The sequence below is a fragment of the Corvus cornix genome, chromosome 2, assembly GCF_000738735.6.
Source record: "Corvus cornix cornix isolate S_Up_H32 chromosome 2, ASM73873v5, whole genome shotgun sequence".
NCBI classification, from domain to species: domain Eukaryota; kingdom Metazoa; phylum Chordata; class Aves; order Passeriformes; family Corvidae; genus Corvus; species Corvus cornix.
In genome coordinates this window covers 115,037,289-115,053,673 of record NC_046333.1, presented here as the reverse complement: position 1 = coordinate 115,053,673, position 16,385 = coordinate 115,037,289, and the positions used below count along the sequence as shown (strand labels likewise).

General features: G+C 40.0%; 1 protein-coding gene across 5 annotated transcripts in view; it reads right to left on the bottom strand.

Moving 5' to 3' along the window:
* LYN (LYN proto-oncogene, Src family tyrosine kinase) overlaps positions 1-16,385 on the bottom strand; it is a 50,494-nt gene that overhangs the window by 4,646 nt on the left and 29,463 nt on the right. For all 5 annotated transcript variants that reach the window (XM_039549415.1, XM_039549416.1, XM_010401161.3 and 2 more), the window contains exons 9-12: positions 12,652-12,834; positions 11,101-11,177; positions 3,579-3,732; positions 2,070-2,201 (exon numbers count right to left, since the gene is read on the bottom strand). In XM_039549415.1, coding sequence (XP_039405349.1) covers positions 2,070-2,201; positions 3,579-3,732; positions 11,101-11,177; positions 12,652-12,834 — 546 coding nt within the window. The remainder of the gene's footprint in view (positions 1-2,069; positions 2,202-3,578; positions 3,733-11,100; positions 11,178-12,651; positions 12,835-16,385) is intronic.

Below are 16,385 nucleotides of genomic sequence, written 5' to 3'. Positions count from 1 at the left end.
GCCATGCTGGGGTAATTTGCCCAAATCTGTCACATCTCTTCATGTAAAGCAGATTGGTCACGCATGTATTTTGCTGTGATTCTGATTCTCAGAATCCACATTCAGTCTAACAGGCTATTTCAATTTATATTTTATTTAAAAGAGATACATATCTCCCTTCCATTTTAATGCAAGCAATACCTACAAACTATTAAAATCTTCCAATATGCAGTCAAGAGCCTGCTGTTTGTAACTGCTGGTCGACGAATGAATCCACAGTGCACGGAGTATTTATGGTGCTCATAAAAATGCTCCCACATTTAAAAAAACATATTGCCCAGACTCCCACCAGAAGAGAGATTTTCCCACAGCAGTGCAGCAGTACCACGTCTGCTGTACAGATTGACTTTGTTCTTAAAATAAAACCATGATACGGTTTATGAAGGTAAAGAGAGAGCAGACTTAGCTGCAGAATTAAGTAGAGGACTGAGTTTTGTATTTTCGTAGTGCTGGTTTCCAGGTGAGCTCGTTGGTTTGCTCAGAGAGGGACAATTTTCTAAGCAGAAATTCTTCAGAAATGATCTTGTGAGCCCAGCTCAGTGCAGGCAACTGTCTGTACACACAGGCAAGTGCTAACAGGGAAAAAAGGTATCTTGACTGTGGGAAGAGCCATGCATTACCTGGCTGCACACAGCTCCCATCTGATCCTTCCTTGGGACATGAGCTGTGTTTGAAAAGGACTTTGAGAGGACCTGCTGTGCTGTCAAGTATTTCATAGCCCTCATCTACAAACTGAGCCAGAGCACCTAGCTGTGCAAGCAGCCCTATCACCTCTTGAAGTTTAACGGGGCTAGTCTTGAGCTTAAGTGTTTTCCTGGCCTAGAACTGTGCCATGAGAATGTCTGTTTGGCTCTGCCTCTTGCATGGGAAGTCACTATGTTCTTCCATAACAGTGTGAAGTTGGCTGCCATCACCTCTTTACCACTGCCTGAGTCGCACAGGTTTTCCTGTTTCCCTGTGCCCAGAGGTGTTCAGCCTACTGTCATTTCAGGGACCCAGGTCTGCCTCTTGACCATCTCTGGAAGTTCAGGATGCAGAATTCCAGCTGCTCAGGAAGTGGTGAAAATGTTTTCACTGTTTAAACAGTAAGAGCTGCTGCTCTGGAAGCACTGGGAAAGCTTTGCTTGCATGAAGTATCTGGTCTCCCTTTCCTGTCAAGATCCCAAGGCTCTTCTCAGAAGTTACTCTGCCTACGAGATGTGCAGCACAGGTGAACATGGCTGTACTTTCCTCATTTGCCCACAGGAGAAGGGAATTTATGACAATTTCCCATAACCTCAGTAAGCTTAAATGAATGCAGTCTGTTGTCCAGAATTAATCATCTATGCCTGAGATGTAACAATTTTATGTGCATAAAAAACCCCTTCATACAAGGTGTCTCTGTGCGCTGGAAACATTAATATATATTTTGTTTAACAATGTAAAATGAAACATGAAGCACATGACCATCTCACAGCTACCCAATGCAGCTACATTGATGTACCCACCTCTGTGGCCTTGTACCTGACTGTATGGAGCAACAAATAGTAAATATTCCTAGTGGTACCTCAACACTGTGTTAGGATCTGCTTTCATATTTGTTTAGACTAGCTAGCACTGACAAATTATTACAGCCTATTTGCTTGTGAAAACATACTTTCTTAGTATCTTCACATATTATGTTATTAAAACTCCCAGCAGCTTAAACAGCACTGTCAAAACTTGCAGCATTACATCCTTGCCATGAAACTGTGCTTCTGTCCACAAAGCAGGGATGTCATAAATGCAGGGTCTGCATATCCTGTAGTTGTGGCACCTTTAGAATATATCAAAATGATCCATGGTGCCATTAGTCTGTTTGCTAAAATTAACCCTGGAGAGGCATGTGCCTTACACATACAGTGACCAAGTTTTCAAAGCAGTAAAATTACCTGTAAGACATTTTTCCAATCATTGGTGTCACCACTGTCAGATGCTAGCTCTTTCCCTGAATATTTTCTTTGCTTTTTAGCACCAAAGCATAAATAGAGAGTAAAAACACAGGCCCATACCTGGATAAGGAATCTTCCCATATGTGACAATTTCATACAGGAGAATCCCAAATGACCACACATCAGATTTAATAGTGAAAGATCCATAGTTAATTGCCTCTGGTGCTGTCCATTTAATAGGGAATTTTGCACCTAAAAAAGAAAGTAGTCTCAAACAGTCACTTTAATCCATTTCACATTCAGCCATAAGATGCAGAAGCAGTAGCAAAACATACCTTAAAAACTGATATCTTAAATTACTATCTTTCATATCTAACTGATTCCAGAAATTGCCATATAAAAGCAAACTCCTTTCAGTTAAACAAAAACATTCAGGCAGCCTTTGCTGGGAATACTACATTAATTCTTTTGACAATGAGGAGTAATTCAAGCAGAGTGTCTCTAAGCCCATTTTAGCCCGCTCTAACTTTCTGGCACAAAATAGCAGGTGAGCTAGGAAACTTTTCTGATAGCAGAAAACACATCAAAGAAACTTAACATAAAAAATTTATAACCTGAAAAGTTATTTTAATCAATATACAATGTCCAGAGCTAGCTAAACCCCAGAGATACAGGTCTGTATTTCTGAAAACTGCTTAATCAGACCCTTCCCTCTGATCTATGGAATTACTATAACTCAGTGACTGCTGAATAGCTCATCTTCCTTTAATCTCAACTGTACTCCGTTGTTCTCTTTCTTCTTCATAATTTAGTTCTTCCCCTCTTGCCCTACATTGCCACAGTTTCCATCCAGACTCTGTGAAAACCTGAGGTGGTGTCTTTAAAAGGAGAAGGGGAAAACCAGCCAACAAACCACTCTGGAAAGTTACCCTTATGCATGGAAGCATAAATAAAAACTTTTCACTACAGCCAACAGTGCCCTTCTTGAAAGGATCCTTGACAACTTCAGCAAAACACTCATGGCAAACCCCAGACATTCACCTTTCATAGCATGTTTTCCCTCTTGCCAGTCCTGACCCCGTTACCTCCCATCAGTGTGCTGAGCAGGGACATGACCCAGCCTTCCAACGCCTACATTGCTGCTGAACATGCAAATTACTGCTGCAGCTCCTAAAACACCTTCCAAAGGTAGCCAGTTCTGCTAAAGCTTTTCTTGTTACCAGCAACTACACCTGCTAGGATTTCTTCCTTTCCCTAAGTGAAAGGAGGTCCATATGGCACTTAAGGATGTTAAGAGAATATAAGATCACAGTTTCTTGGCCTTTAATTCTGTGAGATGGAAGCTGTGACTGTGCAATTACTTTGTTCAATGTAGAAAATTGTGTGCAGTTAAGTACTCTCGGTTTGTCTTTGTCTTTCAAATTTATTTAAAATAAACTCATCAAAAAGCCTGGGCAGCCCAGAAAGGTTATTGGTTTCCTTTATTTGTTTTAGAAGTTGTTGGCATTGGAATGCTGTCCCTAGGAAGCTGTTAGGGCACTTTCTGTCCTTGGTGACCATATTTTCTGTTAGACAGCCTCACTGCCTCCCAGAGGCTGAAGCTTTAAAGACAAAGCTAAAGATACTCACCTTCCCTTGCTGTGTATTCATTGTCTTCGATGACTCTCGCTAGTCCAAAATCAGCAATTTTGCACATCAGTAAGTCCGAAACCAGAACATTCGCTGCTCTCAAATCTCGATGGATATAATTTTTTCTTTCTATGTATGCCATCCCTTCTGCAATCTGTAACCAAAAGAACAGCTACTTTGATATGTCAATACCATACCGCTCCATTAGCAGGTCTGACCCCTCTTTCTTCAAAGGTATCAGCAAAGCCACATTTATTCATTATTGGTGTCTTTGGAGCATTTTTTAGATGGAAGCTAGGAAAGGGAGGATTGCCATGGAAAACCTATGTGCAGATCCAGTCCTGCAAAACTCTGCTTACAGTAGCAGCTCTGAAAGAATTATTTGGGTGAATAACAGCTGGCAGGATTAGATATGTATGAAAGACATTTCCTGAAACAGAATCTTGAATAAAATGTTCTTAAGATTTCTATTAAAATATCCTCTTTCCTAAATTATTAACCAGTTTATTTTCTAAATACTAAGAAAATAGAAGGAATTAATCACTTAGGATATAGGTGTTCTGATGAAGCAGGTACTGATAAAGTGCAGAGAAAGTTAAAAAAACCCAACAGTTTCCTATTTACCCAGAATAGGCCTGGACAATCAGGAAACAATTACTAAGATAGGGGAAACAACTTTATTCTCCTCTACAACAACATGTACCTGTTCATACATGCGGAGTGTTTGGCAACAGCCAGCACTCAGATAGTATCATAAGTAAATATAATCTGCATTTCAGCAGTCCAAATTGATTTCCAAACCAAATTAAAGAGGATTAATATCCTCAAAATATGCACAGGGGATGATTTTTTTTCCACACTGCCTTTTTTTTTTCCTGAAGAAAAACATTTTTGTTTTCAGGAAAAAAAAAAAAAATTGAAAGAGTAGTTTCTAAACTCATAGTAATAAAACTGAAGTGTAGACTGTACTCTGTCCAAAATTTAAGAGGAGCTAAGAAAAAAGAAAAAGAAACCCCATGCTTGGGAGCCATCAGTTTTTATCTTCCTTGCCAGCGTGTTGACGGCACATTCCCAGCCAGGGGCCATGGTTCCACCTGTGCCACAGGTACCTCTCTGGGATGTCTGCAGGTGGGTGACAGACCCCTCTTGGCCACATGATTTGGGGAACAGCCAAGCCCTCAGATTTGCCAATGGAGGAGCAGTAAAGCAGTGAGGGCACTTCACCAGTGCCAGTCCCTGGCACCTTCATCACAGGCTCCTTCCTCTCCACCTCAGGAGCAACAAGTGCACAGATCCCTCCCCAGCACCAGAAGTGCTCCTTTCAGCTGTGCAGTAAAGCAGGCAGGAGCAGCTGGCCAAATTTGAAAAGAACATTAACATCACTTCTGCTTATTCGTTTTTTAAAAGTCCCCAAGGGGTACTGCCAGGGCACACACTGCCACCACTTACAACACAAAACTACACAGTCTTTGTTCCTCTTTTTCAGTTTAAGCAATGGAAAAATAGAGCCACTTGCCCTCCCACTTCCTTCCACTGCAAACTTCTTCTTACAGTCAGATATATTCTTTAGAGAAGTGTGATATTGCCCTTGTACAATGCAGGGGGGTTCTCACACTAAACCAGGAAGAAACCCTGATGAAGAGAATGAGCAACACCTGCATTTCACATTTTCTAGAAATAAATAAAGCATTTAATAATGAAAGAAGTAACTACTAGTGAATAATTGCCACAGAGAGTTTTTTAGGGACTTACTGACACAACAGAAGAGCAGTATTTAATTTAGAGTCTGCTCTGCCTCTCTCTCCTCCCCATGCCATTACTTGGGTTTGGGGAGGAAGCAGAGATGAAAGGGAAGGTTTTGCTGTAAGATTGATGCTGAGTTTGGACTGGTCAGCATGGCAGAGACACCCAAAATGCAGACAGGTCTGGTAATACCACCAGAAATACATCAAACAGCACAAGCACCTTCTTCCCTGCATAGATTTAACATTTGGGTAAACTGCTGGATAGGGAATGAAGAATCACTTCACAAAAGAAACATTTGTGATAGTAATATTTATTTTCCAAGTCCAACCAAGAAAAGCCACTGAAAGACCTTACTTTCTCTTATTTGTGCTAGATTCACTGAAAAACGCAGAAGATTCCAAAGTAGGAAAAAATTAACAGCAAGGAATTTTGAATGGGAGAAGGAGGGGAAACACAGTGACTAAACAACTGAATTCACACATCTGGTCACACTAAACCTTTGCTTATAGGAGAAGAAGAAAGAAAAAAATTGAGATTTTTTGATTGAGGGAATGGGTGCCAGAGCCCACGTGATAACTTCTAATGATTATTGTTGGGTTTTCATTGCCAAATGAAATGTTAATGCTAGAGAAATTCATATGAACAAAAGAAAATTAAAGCCTTTTTCCCCTCTCTTTTAATGATCATTGGTACCTGTCAAGACTGTTCAGCTACATGCAACTTCTATTCAGGAGCAGGATGGGAAAGCTAATTTGGGCTTCAGGAACAGGTTTTGTGGCCTTTAAAAGAGAATTCTGCCTACACTGCACAAGCATTACTGCCAAGAAGGAGCAGTTCCCCATCACCTTTAATGAACCACTGACACACTTTCAGAAATACCCAAATTAAATCTTTTTAAAAACAACCCAAACAAATCTCTACATACTAGGAACTATGCACCCAGGGTAGGAATGAAAGGAAAGTGCTCCAGGAGAAATCCATCACTCCACAAGCCAACCTCTGTAAAGCTTCAGCTAAAAGTCACGGTGGGTGTGGGACAGTGGCCTCAGAGCTACTCCCAGCTGCCCATGTGGGCTGCTCGGGCCCACAGCTTGGTGGGATGCTCTTGCCAAACAGGTGAAGCAACCCAAAAATCAGACTGGAATGAGTGCAAAACACTTAGGGTAGACACAAGCATCCTGTTGGTGCATTTTAAGCAGAGGAAATAATGGAGCATACCCTGAGTTCCGCGCTGCCTTAATCTGGTAATTCTCTCACTTCCTAGGGAGAAGCCTCACTACAAACTGTCTGCAGCTTTGAAAGGTTTGAAGTGGAGGTGCTATTGATCTGGACAGGGCTGTTTTGGTCTGGGATCAACCTTTCAATAACTGTACCTTTCAATAATGTCCAGATGCATAATAAAATAAAATTTACTTTTTGATCACAGAATTTTCAAAAAGACACTTCATCTTCACGTGACTCTATGAAGAGGGTGTAGACCCTTTGTATCTGGCCACTGGAAACTGTTGCAAAAGACACATATCTTCAAATGATACATCAGTGTAATAACAATTTTCAGTTCGCAGCAGTGCTTATCCTAAAGGTGAAGTCAGGAAAGGTTGCAAAATCATATTCCTCTTGCCCCAGTCAAGCAGCTATGTAGTCAAAGCAGACTCACAGGGAAAAAAATTATTATAAAAGTAATGTATATAATTATGCACTGGAACGTTAGAGTGTATCATTAAAAATCAAAGAAGCCTGAAAAGGAATATGCAGTGGAAATGTCACAATGCCAAATGAGATTTTAAATTAATTGTAATCTAGGTATGACTTTCTACTATGACTTTAAAAAAGAGGGTAGAGAGGGATTAAAATACTGCATCAAAAATTTCTATTAATTTTATTCTAAGTTTACTATTATTTCAATGGCACTGTAGCCTTAGAAGTCAGAAAGAAGTTTCCAGTCAAGCTGTAGATCACAGAAGAATTAATGAAAGTACCAGCACTGCATGGGGAAGAAGAAAGACTGTTTTTAGGACAAAGCTTTGACCCTTTCGAAAGTTATGAGTTTGTTTAGTAAAAACAGGTATCATTTTCCTAACCACAGCCACTACGCATGTGTGTCCTACATGGAAGAGAACGGATTTGCATAAGAAGCAGGAAGAGTTTGCACACACAAAAGGTTCATTGAATTCGTGTCACGCACTTCCAGCAGATCTCATCAAACAGGAACAATTATGAATTCAAGAAATGTGAAGCAAAGAAATGGAGGCTCTTCTGGTAAATTGTCTCTGGGGCACAACAGAAACCAACTCGAAAAAACCTGAGTTTTCCAGTTGCTTTAGTGCTGAAGGAGGCAGGCTGGTGCTGACTTCTACAGGAGGTGCCACAGCTCTGCTCTGTACTAAAGCAGATAGTATGTGCTTGAAGATATGTTTGCAAAACTCAGCTTCCCTTAAATCATTCTCATTTCAGAGACTTCTAGCATTCATCTCTAATGGATAAAACTGTCTTTGCCAGGGCATATCTAACACTAGATTCCCCCAGCTCCCACTCACATGCACTGGTTGAAACACAAGAGATTCTTCAGCTCTGTCAGAGGGCAGGTTGCTTTCGAAACTGAGCTGGACCACCTTCCTAGCACTACCTTCTTGCCATCTTCTCCACAAACTTAATTTTATAAATCATGACCATTACTACAGAAAGAGACCCATCAAAACCCAGAATTCACAGCTCTAAGTTAAAGTAGGCGCCAGATGTAAGCCTAACCCAGTAACAGCTATCTCTGCCAAAAATGGCCATCAGCAGGTGTGTTCACCTAACTAGACAGCAAAGTCAGTATAGCAGAGCAGGAATGTATTTGATCACTTGCTTGAAAAACCCTTACTTTTTAAAAGTTGTTTATTTCACCTAGAGGAGCAGTCCTCATTTTGCAAAGTCAGAATGTTTCACCTCTAGCAAACACATATTTTTTGCAAGACTCTTCAAGGCAAAGGCGTAATGAGCTCAGTGAGTGGGGCACTAACCAAGAGCCTGGCAATGCAAACAACAACCCACAGTGCTCTTCACTTGGAAAATCAGCTTCATCTGGGGGTTTCCTATACAAGTACCTGAACCATATTCTTTAGCCAGCTAATAGTCACAGAGACCACATCCTCCTCTCCCTTTCTCCCATTCCCAGTCCCTCCTGTGTCATGTAACATCACAGACGTGTGAAGGCAAAAATAGGTGAATGCTCAGCTACCATTTCTTGGATTTTCAGTACTCCTGAGAAGCTGGGATAGCCTGGCAAACTGCCCTGCCAGAATGGTGTAATCAGAGGGTAATGAAGAGCTCAAGCATGTGTCCCCCAGAAAAAAAAAAAAAAAAAGCCTGATCGTTTTTAAGAACTTCACCACAAGCTTCCCTCCATGTTATTTTTAACCTCTTCTGAAACATCTCTCCAAATTTCTTTTGCCTTAGCTCTGCAAAGAGGTTAACATCACTTCTGTAAGAATAAATTAGTGTTCCATTTATACAAACCAGAGTCACACCAAAAATACTACACACATTTTGTGTTCTCCTTTATACACAACCTACATTCTGGAAAAGTGTGATCCACAGGTTACCTCAGCAAAGATCTGAAAAGATTTTTGTCCATCTTTTGCCCTGAAGACCCATCAATTAACATTCAGACTGTCAGAGAAGACTGGTGGAACATCTGTGTTGGTTAGAGGAAAATCTCTGGTCTGGAACCACACACATGCAGCCTGCAAGTCTATTCCACACAGCCCTGTTATCACACAGTGGCATTAAGGGCTCTTTACAAATGTGCTTAGAAACCCTACAAATTCTTTCCGTAAGAAAAATCCTGGTATCCCTGTTCCAAAGTTTTGTTTGGGTCTCAGCCAGAAATCCTCAGAGAGGCATTCCTGAACATCCCTTTTGCAAGCCAGACTCAGGAATTTCTGTTGATGGTCTACATCTTATGACAAGAGGGACTTCTCCTATCACCTGTGAAGCACAAGGTCCTGGCCTCTGGGGCCAAGTGCAGGAACTGGCTCTGAGAGGTTGCTGTCAGATCAGGGTGACAAATGATGTCCCTTTGAAGTGACCTGACCTTCAAAGCTTTGTGAATGACAATCTCTGGCCCCTGTTATCTTGAAGTGATTTACCCAAGTTGTACACAGAGTTACTCTCTAGTTCATTAACCTTCTTAAGCCTTAAATTTCTAAAAACACAGTATTAATTTAAAATGAACACAACATCATTAACTCCAATAACAAGGTCTTCTGTGAAACCACGTGTGCTTTTCTCTCCACATCTCAGGTCTCCTTTCATATCACTGCTCACAGATATTCTTTTCTCTCTTGAATTTTACACACCATTTTCAAAGCTACCTTTTATTTTCTTTTCTGTCCACTATTACTCATCTCTTCAGACCGTGACCTGAGATCCAGCAGGTTTTCCACATCTACAAAGCTTTTATTCCACTAAAAATAAATTCTCAAGGACAAATTACCCAAAGAGTTTGGAAAATTTAGAGAGCCTATAGCCACACTAAACCAACAATTACAGCAAAAATAGCTCTTTCATGGAGTCTACATGAAATAAAAATCTATATTTGATACACTGAACATCTGTATAAGGATATGTGATATATAATATACTATAGAATAGAATAGTTCCAGTTGGAAAGGACCTCCAGTGATCATCTAGTCATCTGCTTGACCACTTCAGGCCACTTTAACCAAAAGGTACAGCATGTATTAAGGGCATTGACCAAATGACTCTTAAAATATGATAGGTTTGGGACATTGATCCCCCCTCTAGGAAGGCTGTTCCAGTGTTTGACAATTCTCTTGCTAAAGAAGTACTCCTAACATCTAATCTTATAATTATTTGTACAGCAATAATTACATAAAACATTTACATAATACTGTGAATTTTTGGTATAAATCTCTAATGCTTTATTATATCTTTTACTATTTTCCCATCTTTCCTCATGAGTTATAACAAGTCAACATAATAGGGTACAAGAATCTGCAAACTCTTGTGCATAAAAAACCTACCTCAAAAGGTTGGTTTGAAATAACCTACGAGAAATGCCATAATTACCTACTACTAACATGAAATACAACCTGCAAAAGCAGAATTATTACTCTACTTTTGTTACATGCCTCCCTGGACACCTAATTCTGATAACTGCCCAAGACAGAACACCGGGCTCTGTGACCTTTGATTCAGGCTTTGACACACAAATTGCTCTGGAGTCTCTCTCTTCAGGTTTCATTTAAGACAGAGATAACTTGTATAGTTTGAAACAAACATCCTGGTTCATAAATCATGTACTAGTACCTGAAACACCATTTCATAACAGTTTACCAAAGAACTTGAAATCAAGAAGAGTACACTGAAGCTAAGAGGAGTTTGACCAGTTAACCTAAGAAGTAAAAAACATGACACATTTATTAACACTGAGGGAATCTGCTAAGTGAAAACTCACAAACTTGTCCTTACACTTTCAACTTGTAGCTGCTTAAATTGAAAGCAGCCTTTTCACAAAAGAAGGCAGCTGGGTGCTGCTGCCATCTAAGCAGGTCACCAGCAGTATCTACGAGTTAAGCCTAACCACATATTCCCTTTGAAACCTCTTTTTTCCATTTCCTCCTTTCAAATAACCATATTTAATAAAAATTGATTTGTAAATTACATTTTTTTAATGCAAAAATTCCTTAGGGTAAAATGGCCCAGTACAAGTTTCAGACTCTGAGAGCAATAACCCCCATTAATTCTGAGCGTATTTCTTAAACTTTACCTGAGCAGAGAAGTCGATTAGCTTTGGAAGCAACAATTTACTTCCTTCCTCACTCTTCAGAAAATCCAGCAAACTTCCTGTTAAGATAGAGGAAGATTAAGCCAGTGCAGCTTATTACAAAAATAAAGGTCACGTTATTTCCCCAGTTTTCTGGATCACAAAACTGATGCAGTGAAGTGTTTTGATGTATTTTCAAGTTGACTACAGTAAGACAGTCTCTTTGCATGATTTAACAACAGGAACACCCAAATCAGAATGTCAGACATTCAAGTTTTGCCATTTTCCAGGCTGTAGAAAACTCCCATCAGACCATCCCTCAGTTCAATGGTGTTGAGTTTGATAAGTAACCTACTCTATGGACCATCAGGAAAGCTGTCAGAAGAATCACCTACATCAATCCTTTCCAAGTGCCTCAACTTTTGTTCATGAAGTTACCAGCAAAATTGCTTGAAAACAGAACAAAACAAGAAAAACTACCACCCAAGATAATCTGAGAAGGAAACTTTGCAGATTTTGTGTAGGAATGCTCTATAAAGTCCTTTTCTAGTAGTGCAGCCATCCTTGCAGGACCGTTCCTCATTCATTTTATTACACACACCTTTATCAATTCAAGGACCGCAATAAGGCAATTCCTGAGGTTTGTTTAAATTGCCTTGCTATGATACCAGAAACACAAGTTAGGTAGGGAGTCCAAAGGAACCAGAGTTATTCTGGGGGTTATCCTCTAATTCAGAAACAATTGAAAATGCTGCATTTAAGAAAATGTAAAAACGGTTTATCTCACAAATGCAGCAATGGATCATAAAATTAAAGCCTCAGCCCATCTTAAGGATAAGTGCTCCTTCCCTTAATATCTGAATATTCAAAAATAACTCTATCATTCCTTTCTTTAAAAAGAAAGGGAACTAGTTTAGGAGAACCAGAAGAGTTCACTAAAATACTGCTTGCAGATTGTTGTGGTTTAACCCCAGCCATCAACCAGGCCCCACGCAGCTGCACACCCACTCCCCACCAGTGGGATCAGGGAGGGAATAGGAACGGTAAGAGGCAGAAAACTCATGGGCTGAGATAAAGACAGATTACTAGGAGAAGGAAAAGCAAAAGCTGTGCACACCAGCAAAGCAAAACAAGGAATTAATTCACTGCTTCCCATGGGCAGGCAGGTGTTCAGCCATACCCAGGAGAGCAGGGCCCCATCATGTGTGATGGTTATTTGGGAAAACAAACACTGTCACTCCAAATGTGCCTCCTTCCTCCCCCCACTTTACATACTGAACATGATGCCATCTGGTCTGGAATATCCCTTTGGTCAGCTGGGGTCACCTGTCCTGGCTCTGTCTCCTCCCACCCTCCCATGCACCCCCAGCCTCCTCACCAGCGTGGCAGCACGAAAAGCAGAGAAGGCCTTGGCTGCGTGTGAGCCCTGCTCAGCAACAACGAAAACATCTCTGTATTATCATCACTGTGTTCAGCACAAACCCAAAACACACTGGGAAGAAAATTAATTCTACCTCAGCCCAAATCAGCACGCAGATCCAATGTTTTTCTCACCTTTTGCCATGAATTCTGTTATAATATAAATAGGCTCTTCTTTGGTCACTACAGCATAAAGCCTAACAAGCTTATCATGCTGAAGTGTTTTCATGAGGTTGGCTTCCTCCAGGAAGGCTTGCACAGACATTGTTCCAGGCTTCAGAGTCTTCACAGCCACTTTTGTACTGTTATGATAGTAACCTACAAGGAGGGAACATGGTCAGTGCACTTGAAATCACTCTGCACCCCACAGTGTCCCGACTAGCAGGAATTTGTAAAGCAGGTGAGGTTGGATTCCAGGAATAGCTAAGAGCCTGAAAGCAAGTGCCAGATGTAGCACAAATATTTATGCTAGAATTCCATTTTATTTTGCAACTTATACAGCACTGCAGAGAAAAATGATCCATTCCCTATTTTTAGAAATCAGTTATCTAAAAGAAAAATAAAGCAAGCAAATGATCTTACTTCATACCAAGTTTCCTTTCACAAGTAGCCCATAAAATACTTGGTCATGTTTCAATGAATGTCCACTCAAACTGCCTCAGAACAATAGAGCCCAAGGACCGACTGCGAGATTCTGAAGTATCTTAAATCCCATGATTACACTTATTTTATGCATGCCAGTCTCATGCTTATAATCCTTCCTGTAACCCTTAGTGCTGAAATGGAGCATTACGGGAAGGTGCAGACAAATGGTTCTCGTGACCAACAGGGACACACTGCCAGGACTGCAATCCTGCAGTCTTCAGCACAAGATTTAAAATGTGATAACTTCTTATCACACAGCCCATGCCAAGACTAGAGGAGACTGTGGCTGTTGTTCATTTCTCTGTTTATCAAACCTTCTAATGCAACATTCTAACTATATAAAGAGAAACTCAGTAAAGAGAAAAGCAGTGAATGATTTTCAGATTTAATGTTTCCCAAACATTAAATAAATGTTAAAATAGCATTTAAAAATAGAGTAGCAAGCACTGATCCTGAAGTTTATCTTGTGAAGTCATTTAATTTGAAAAATAAAGAAATTAAAGAGAGAGAAAGAGGGATATAAATGCAACTTTTATCCCCCACCATACCCATTGCAACACTGTAGAAATATTTCTCAGAAGAGGTAAAACTTTCATGACTCAATGAAATAGCCTCATTTCCTTATTCCGCAACAATCAGAATCATCACCATGATGGACACACCTCTAAACTGGAATACACCATTTCCTTATGCTATTTATCATCCAGCAAAAGAAATCAGTGGCAAAGCAAGGACCTAGTTTCCATATCTTAAGTGATCGCTCTAACCACTGCATCTTTTTTGAGAAAAGCCACTATGCCAATCACAAAATATTCACCTGCATGATTATTAAATCTATTTTTCCAAACATGGGCAGATCAAAACATAACAAATAAATTTCTTTAAATTACCTAATAGTAAGAAATTACAGCTACAGGTCAAATTTTCTGTTAAAGCTCACGTATACAATTTATATCTGTCAGAACAACAGATATTAAATATACTTCTCTCTGTTTAAGAAGTAGAAAGATTATTTGTATAATTTCTAATATTCTATCCATACCCTAAAACAGAGCATGAGCTTCAGTCTCAATTTGTTGAATTCTCTAGTGAACGTACTAATTAATACAACATTTCTGTGAAGCACTTATGACCAAAACACTTAACATTAACTATGTAACAGTATTTTACATTCCCTAAAGATATCCATCCAACTCGGCACTTTCTTACAGAAAGTTTGCTTTACTACAACACCTCTGTGACACTGAGGTTTTCTGCTGTAAAAAAAGTCTACCCTGACCCTCTGGTGGTAACACACAAAACAAATAGCTGGTGAGAGCAGTAGAGGTAACTGATCTTGATTTCTCTCTGGTTCATTTATTTCATCAGGTATTGGGAGAGATGGGACAGCAAAACAAGGTGGCCAGTAACTCTATGAGCATGCTCTATTTCTAACAGCTCCAGAAGAAAATACACTTCCAAAGCACATATTACTTATATTCTAATTCAGAGATTATTGAATAAGAGAATCCTTTACACCTGAGATGCAAGCAAGATGTGACTCATTAATAAAATACACCATAATGGCTGCATTTGCCTTGTTAACTTTCCTCTTAGCCCTGCTTGAGAATTCTCTTTATGGATTATTAATACCACAGAGCATCATGATTCACATCATATCAGTTCACACCAGGAATAAAAATGCATAAAACATAGACCCTGCTCTTGCAGTGCTGCTCTGGTTCATCACATCACTAAAGCAGCTGCCCAGATGCACTGAACTCCATGGTCTAAAAACCTTTCATACCATGGCAGGAAGTGAGTCTCTTTGCAGTTTTAGCTACTGTTACAAATCAAATGTGAAGCAAGCAATAGTATGAAAGTCTGAGGAGTGTGTGATGATGTCTCACACAATGAGATATGTTCTTCTCTACGTGTTAGAATGGAATTCTCAAAAAAATTTAGTGTTTCAGGTATTTATTTTGGAGTTGATTACTATTATTTTGACAGAGTAGTATCTTGCACAGCAAGGTTGTCCCCAGATACTTTCATGGGCTTAAACAGGCCAAGATGTGATACAAACTTATAATAGAAAATTGAGGTTGAGCCTACTATTTCTGAACAGGACTGAAGAGGGACAACTTTGTGAACAAGCCTGTAGTATGCAGCTTTCTCCTTCCTCTACTTTTGCAGTAGTTCCTTGCAGGGTACACTGGGAACAACTTGTTTGAGCTGTGGAGGTATGACACTTCTAGAAGACAGATAATGGCTGGAGCAGTTACTATTGGAAGAGGTAGTGGGGAAGAGACTGAGGAACAGCAGCTTCTCTGCATCCATTTGCATGTCAGCACTTCACTCCTTCACCTGATGCCATGAAGATTTTTTGCCTGTTCTTTTATACCCCTGTTATACCTTTTTTATAACTTTTGTATTTCTAGTGCTTTTTCTTTACATATTTGGACTTGTTTGTCAAGCTAAGAGACTAAACATTTTAGAAGCTTTGTAAATAGGGATCAGTGTGCCTCAGACCTCAAGGTCCTCTCCAGAACACATTCTATAAATTAAGACAGAACTATCCAGGGGAAGGCTCCTTGGGGAGGGGACTCATTTGAGATTCTCATTGGGGAATCTTGGATAGATATGCTAATTAGTAAAACCTATAATGTTATACCAGATCTTTTAGGGGAGGCATTCATTTGATGCATATGACCTGGACGTGTGCAGCTAAAGATCCTTAAAATAAATACCAAGATAAAATCCCTTTCCCCCTTCTAACTGTGTATGACTCTTGATTTTAAGACCAGGAAAAGGCATCACACCGACTGCAGCCATCCCTCAGCTGCAGAACAGAATAATGCAGCAGTGGCTCCGTTTCTCACTCATCTCCACACAGCCCATTAAATGTGAAGGCAGAAAGCCCAGGCTGCAGCATTCTAACCACTTCCATGGTGCAGTGCATGAAGTGTGAACACAACTCTACCATGCTGTTTCTGTCCATCAGGTCAGCACAACTGATGACCAAATTCACACGTAAACATTAACTCAGTAGCCTCAACCCAGAAAATCTCTATAAAATGTGTAAAATGGCACTTGTATTGATAGACAAAACTGGAAAACCGATACCAACTTTTCCCTGTGTAATAGCAATGCTTCAGAGATGGAGGAGTTTCACTTGACCATTCCATAATAAAGATTCTCTGCAAAGGTCATCCAGGAACACAGCCAAGTGCTTGGGGCACATGGAG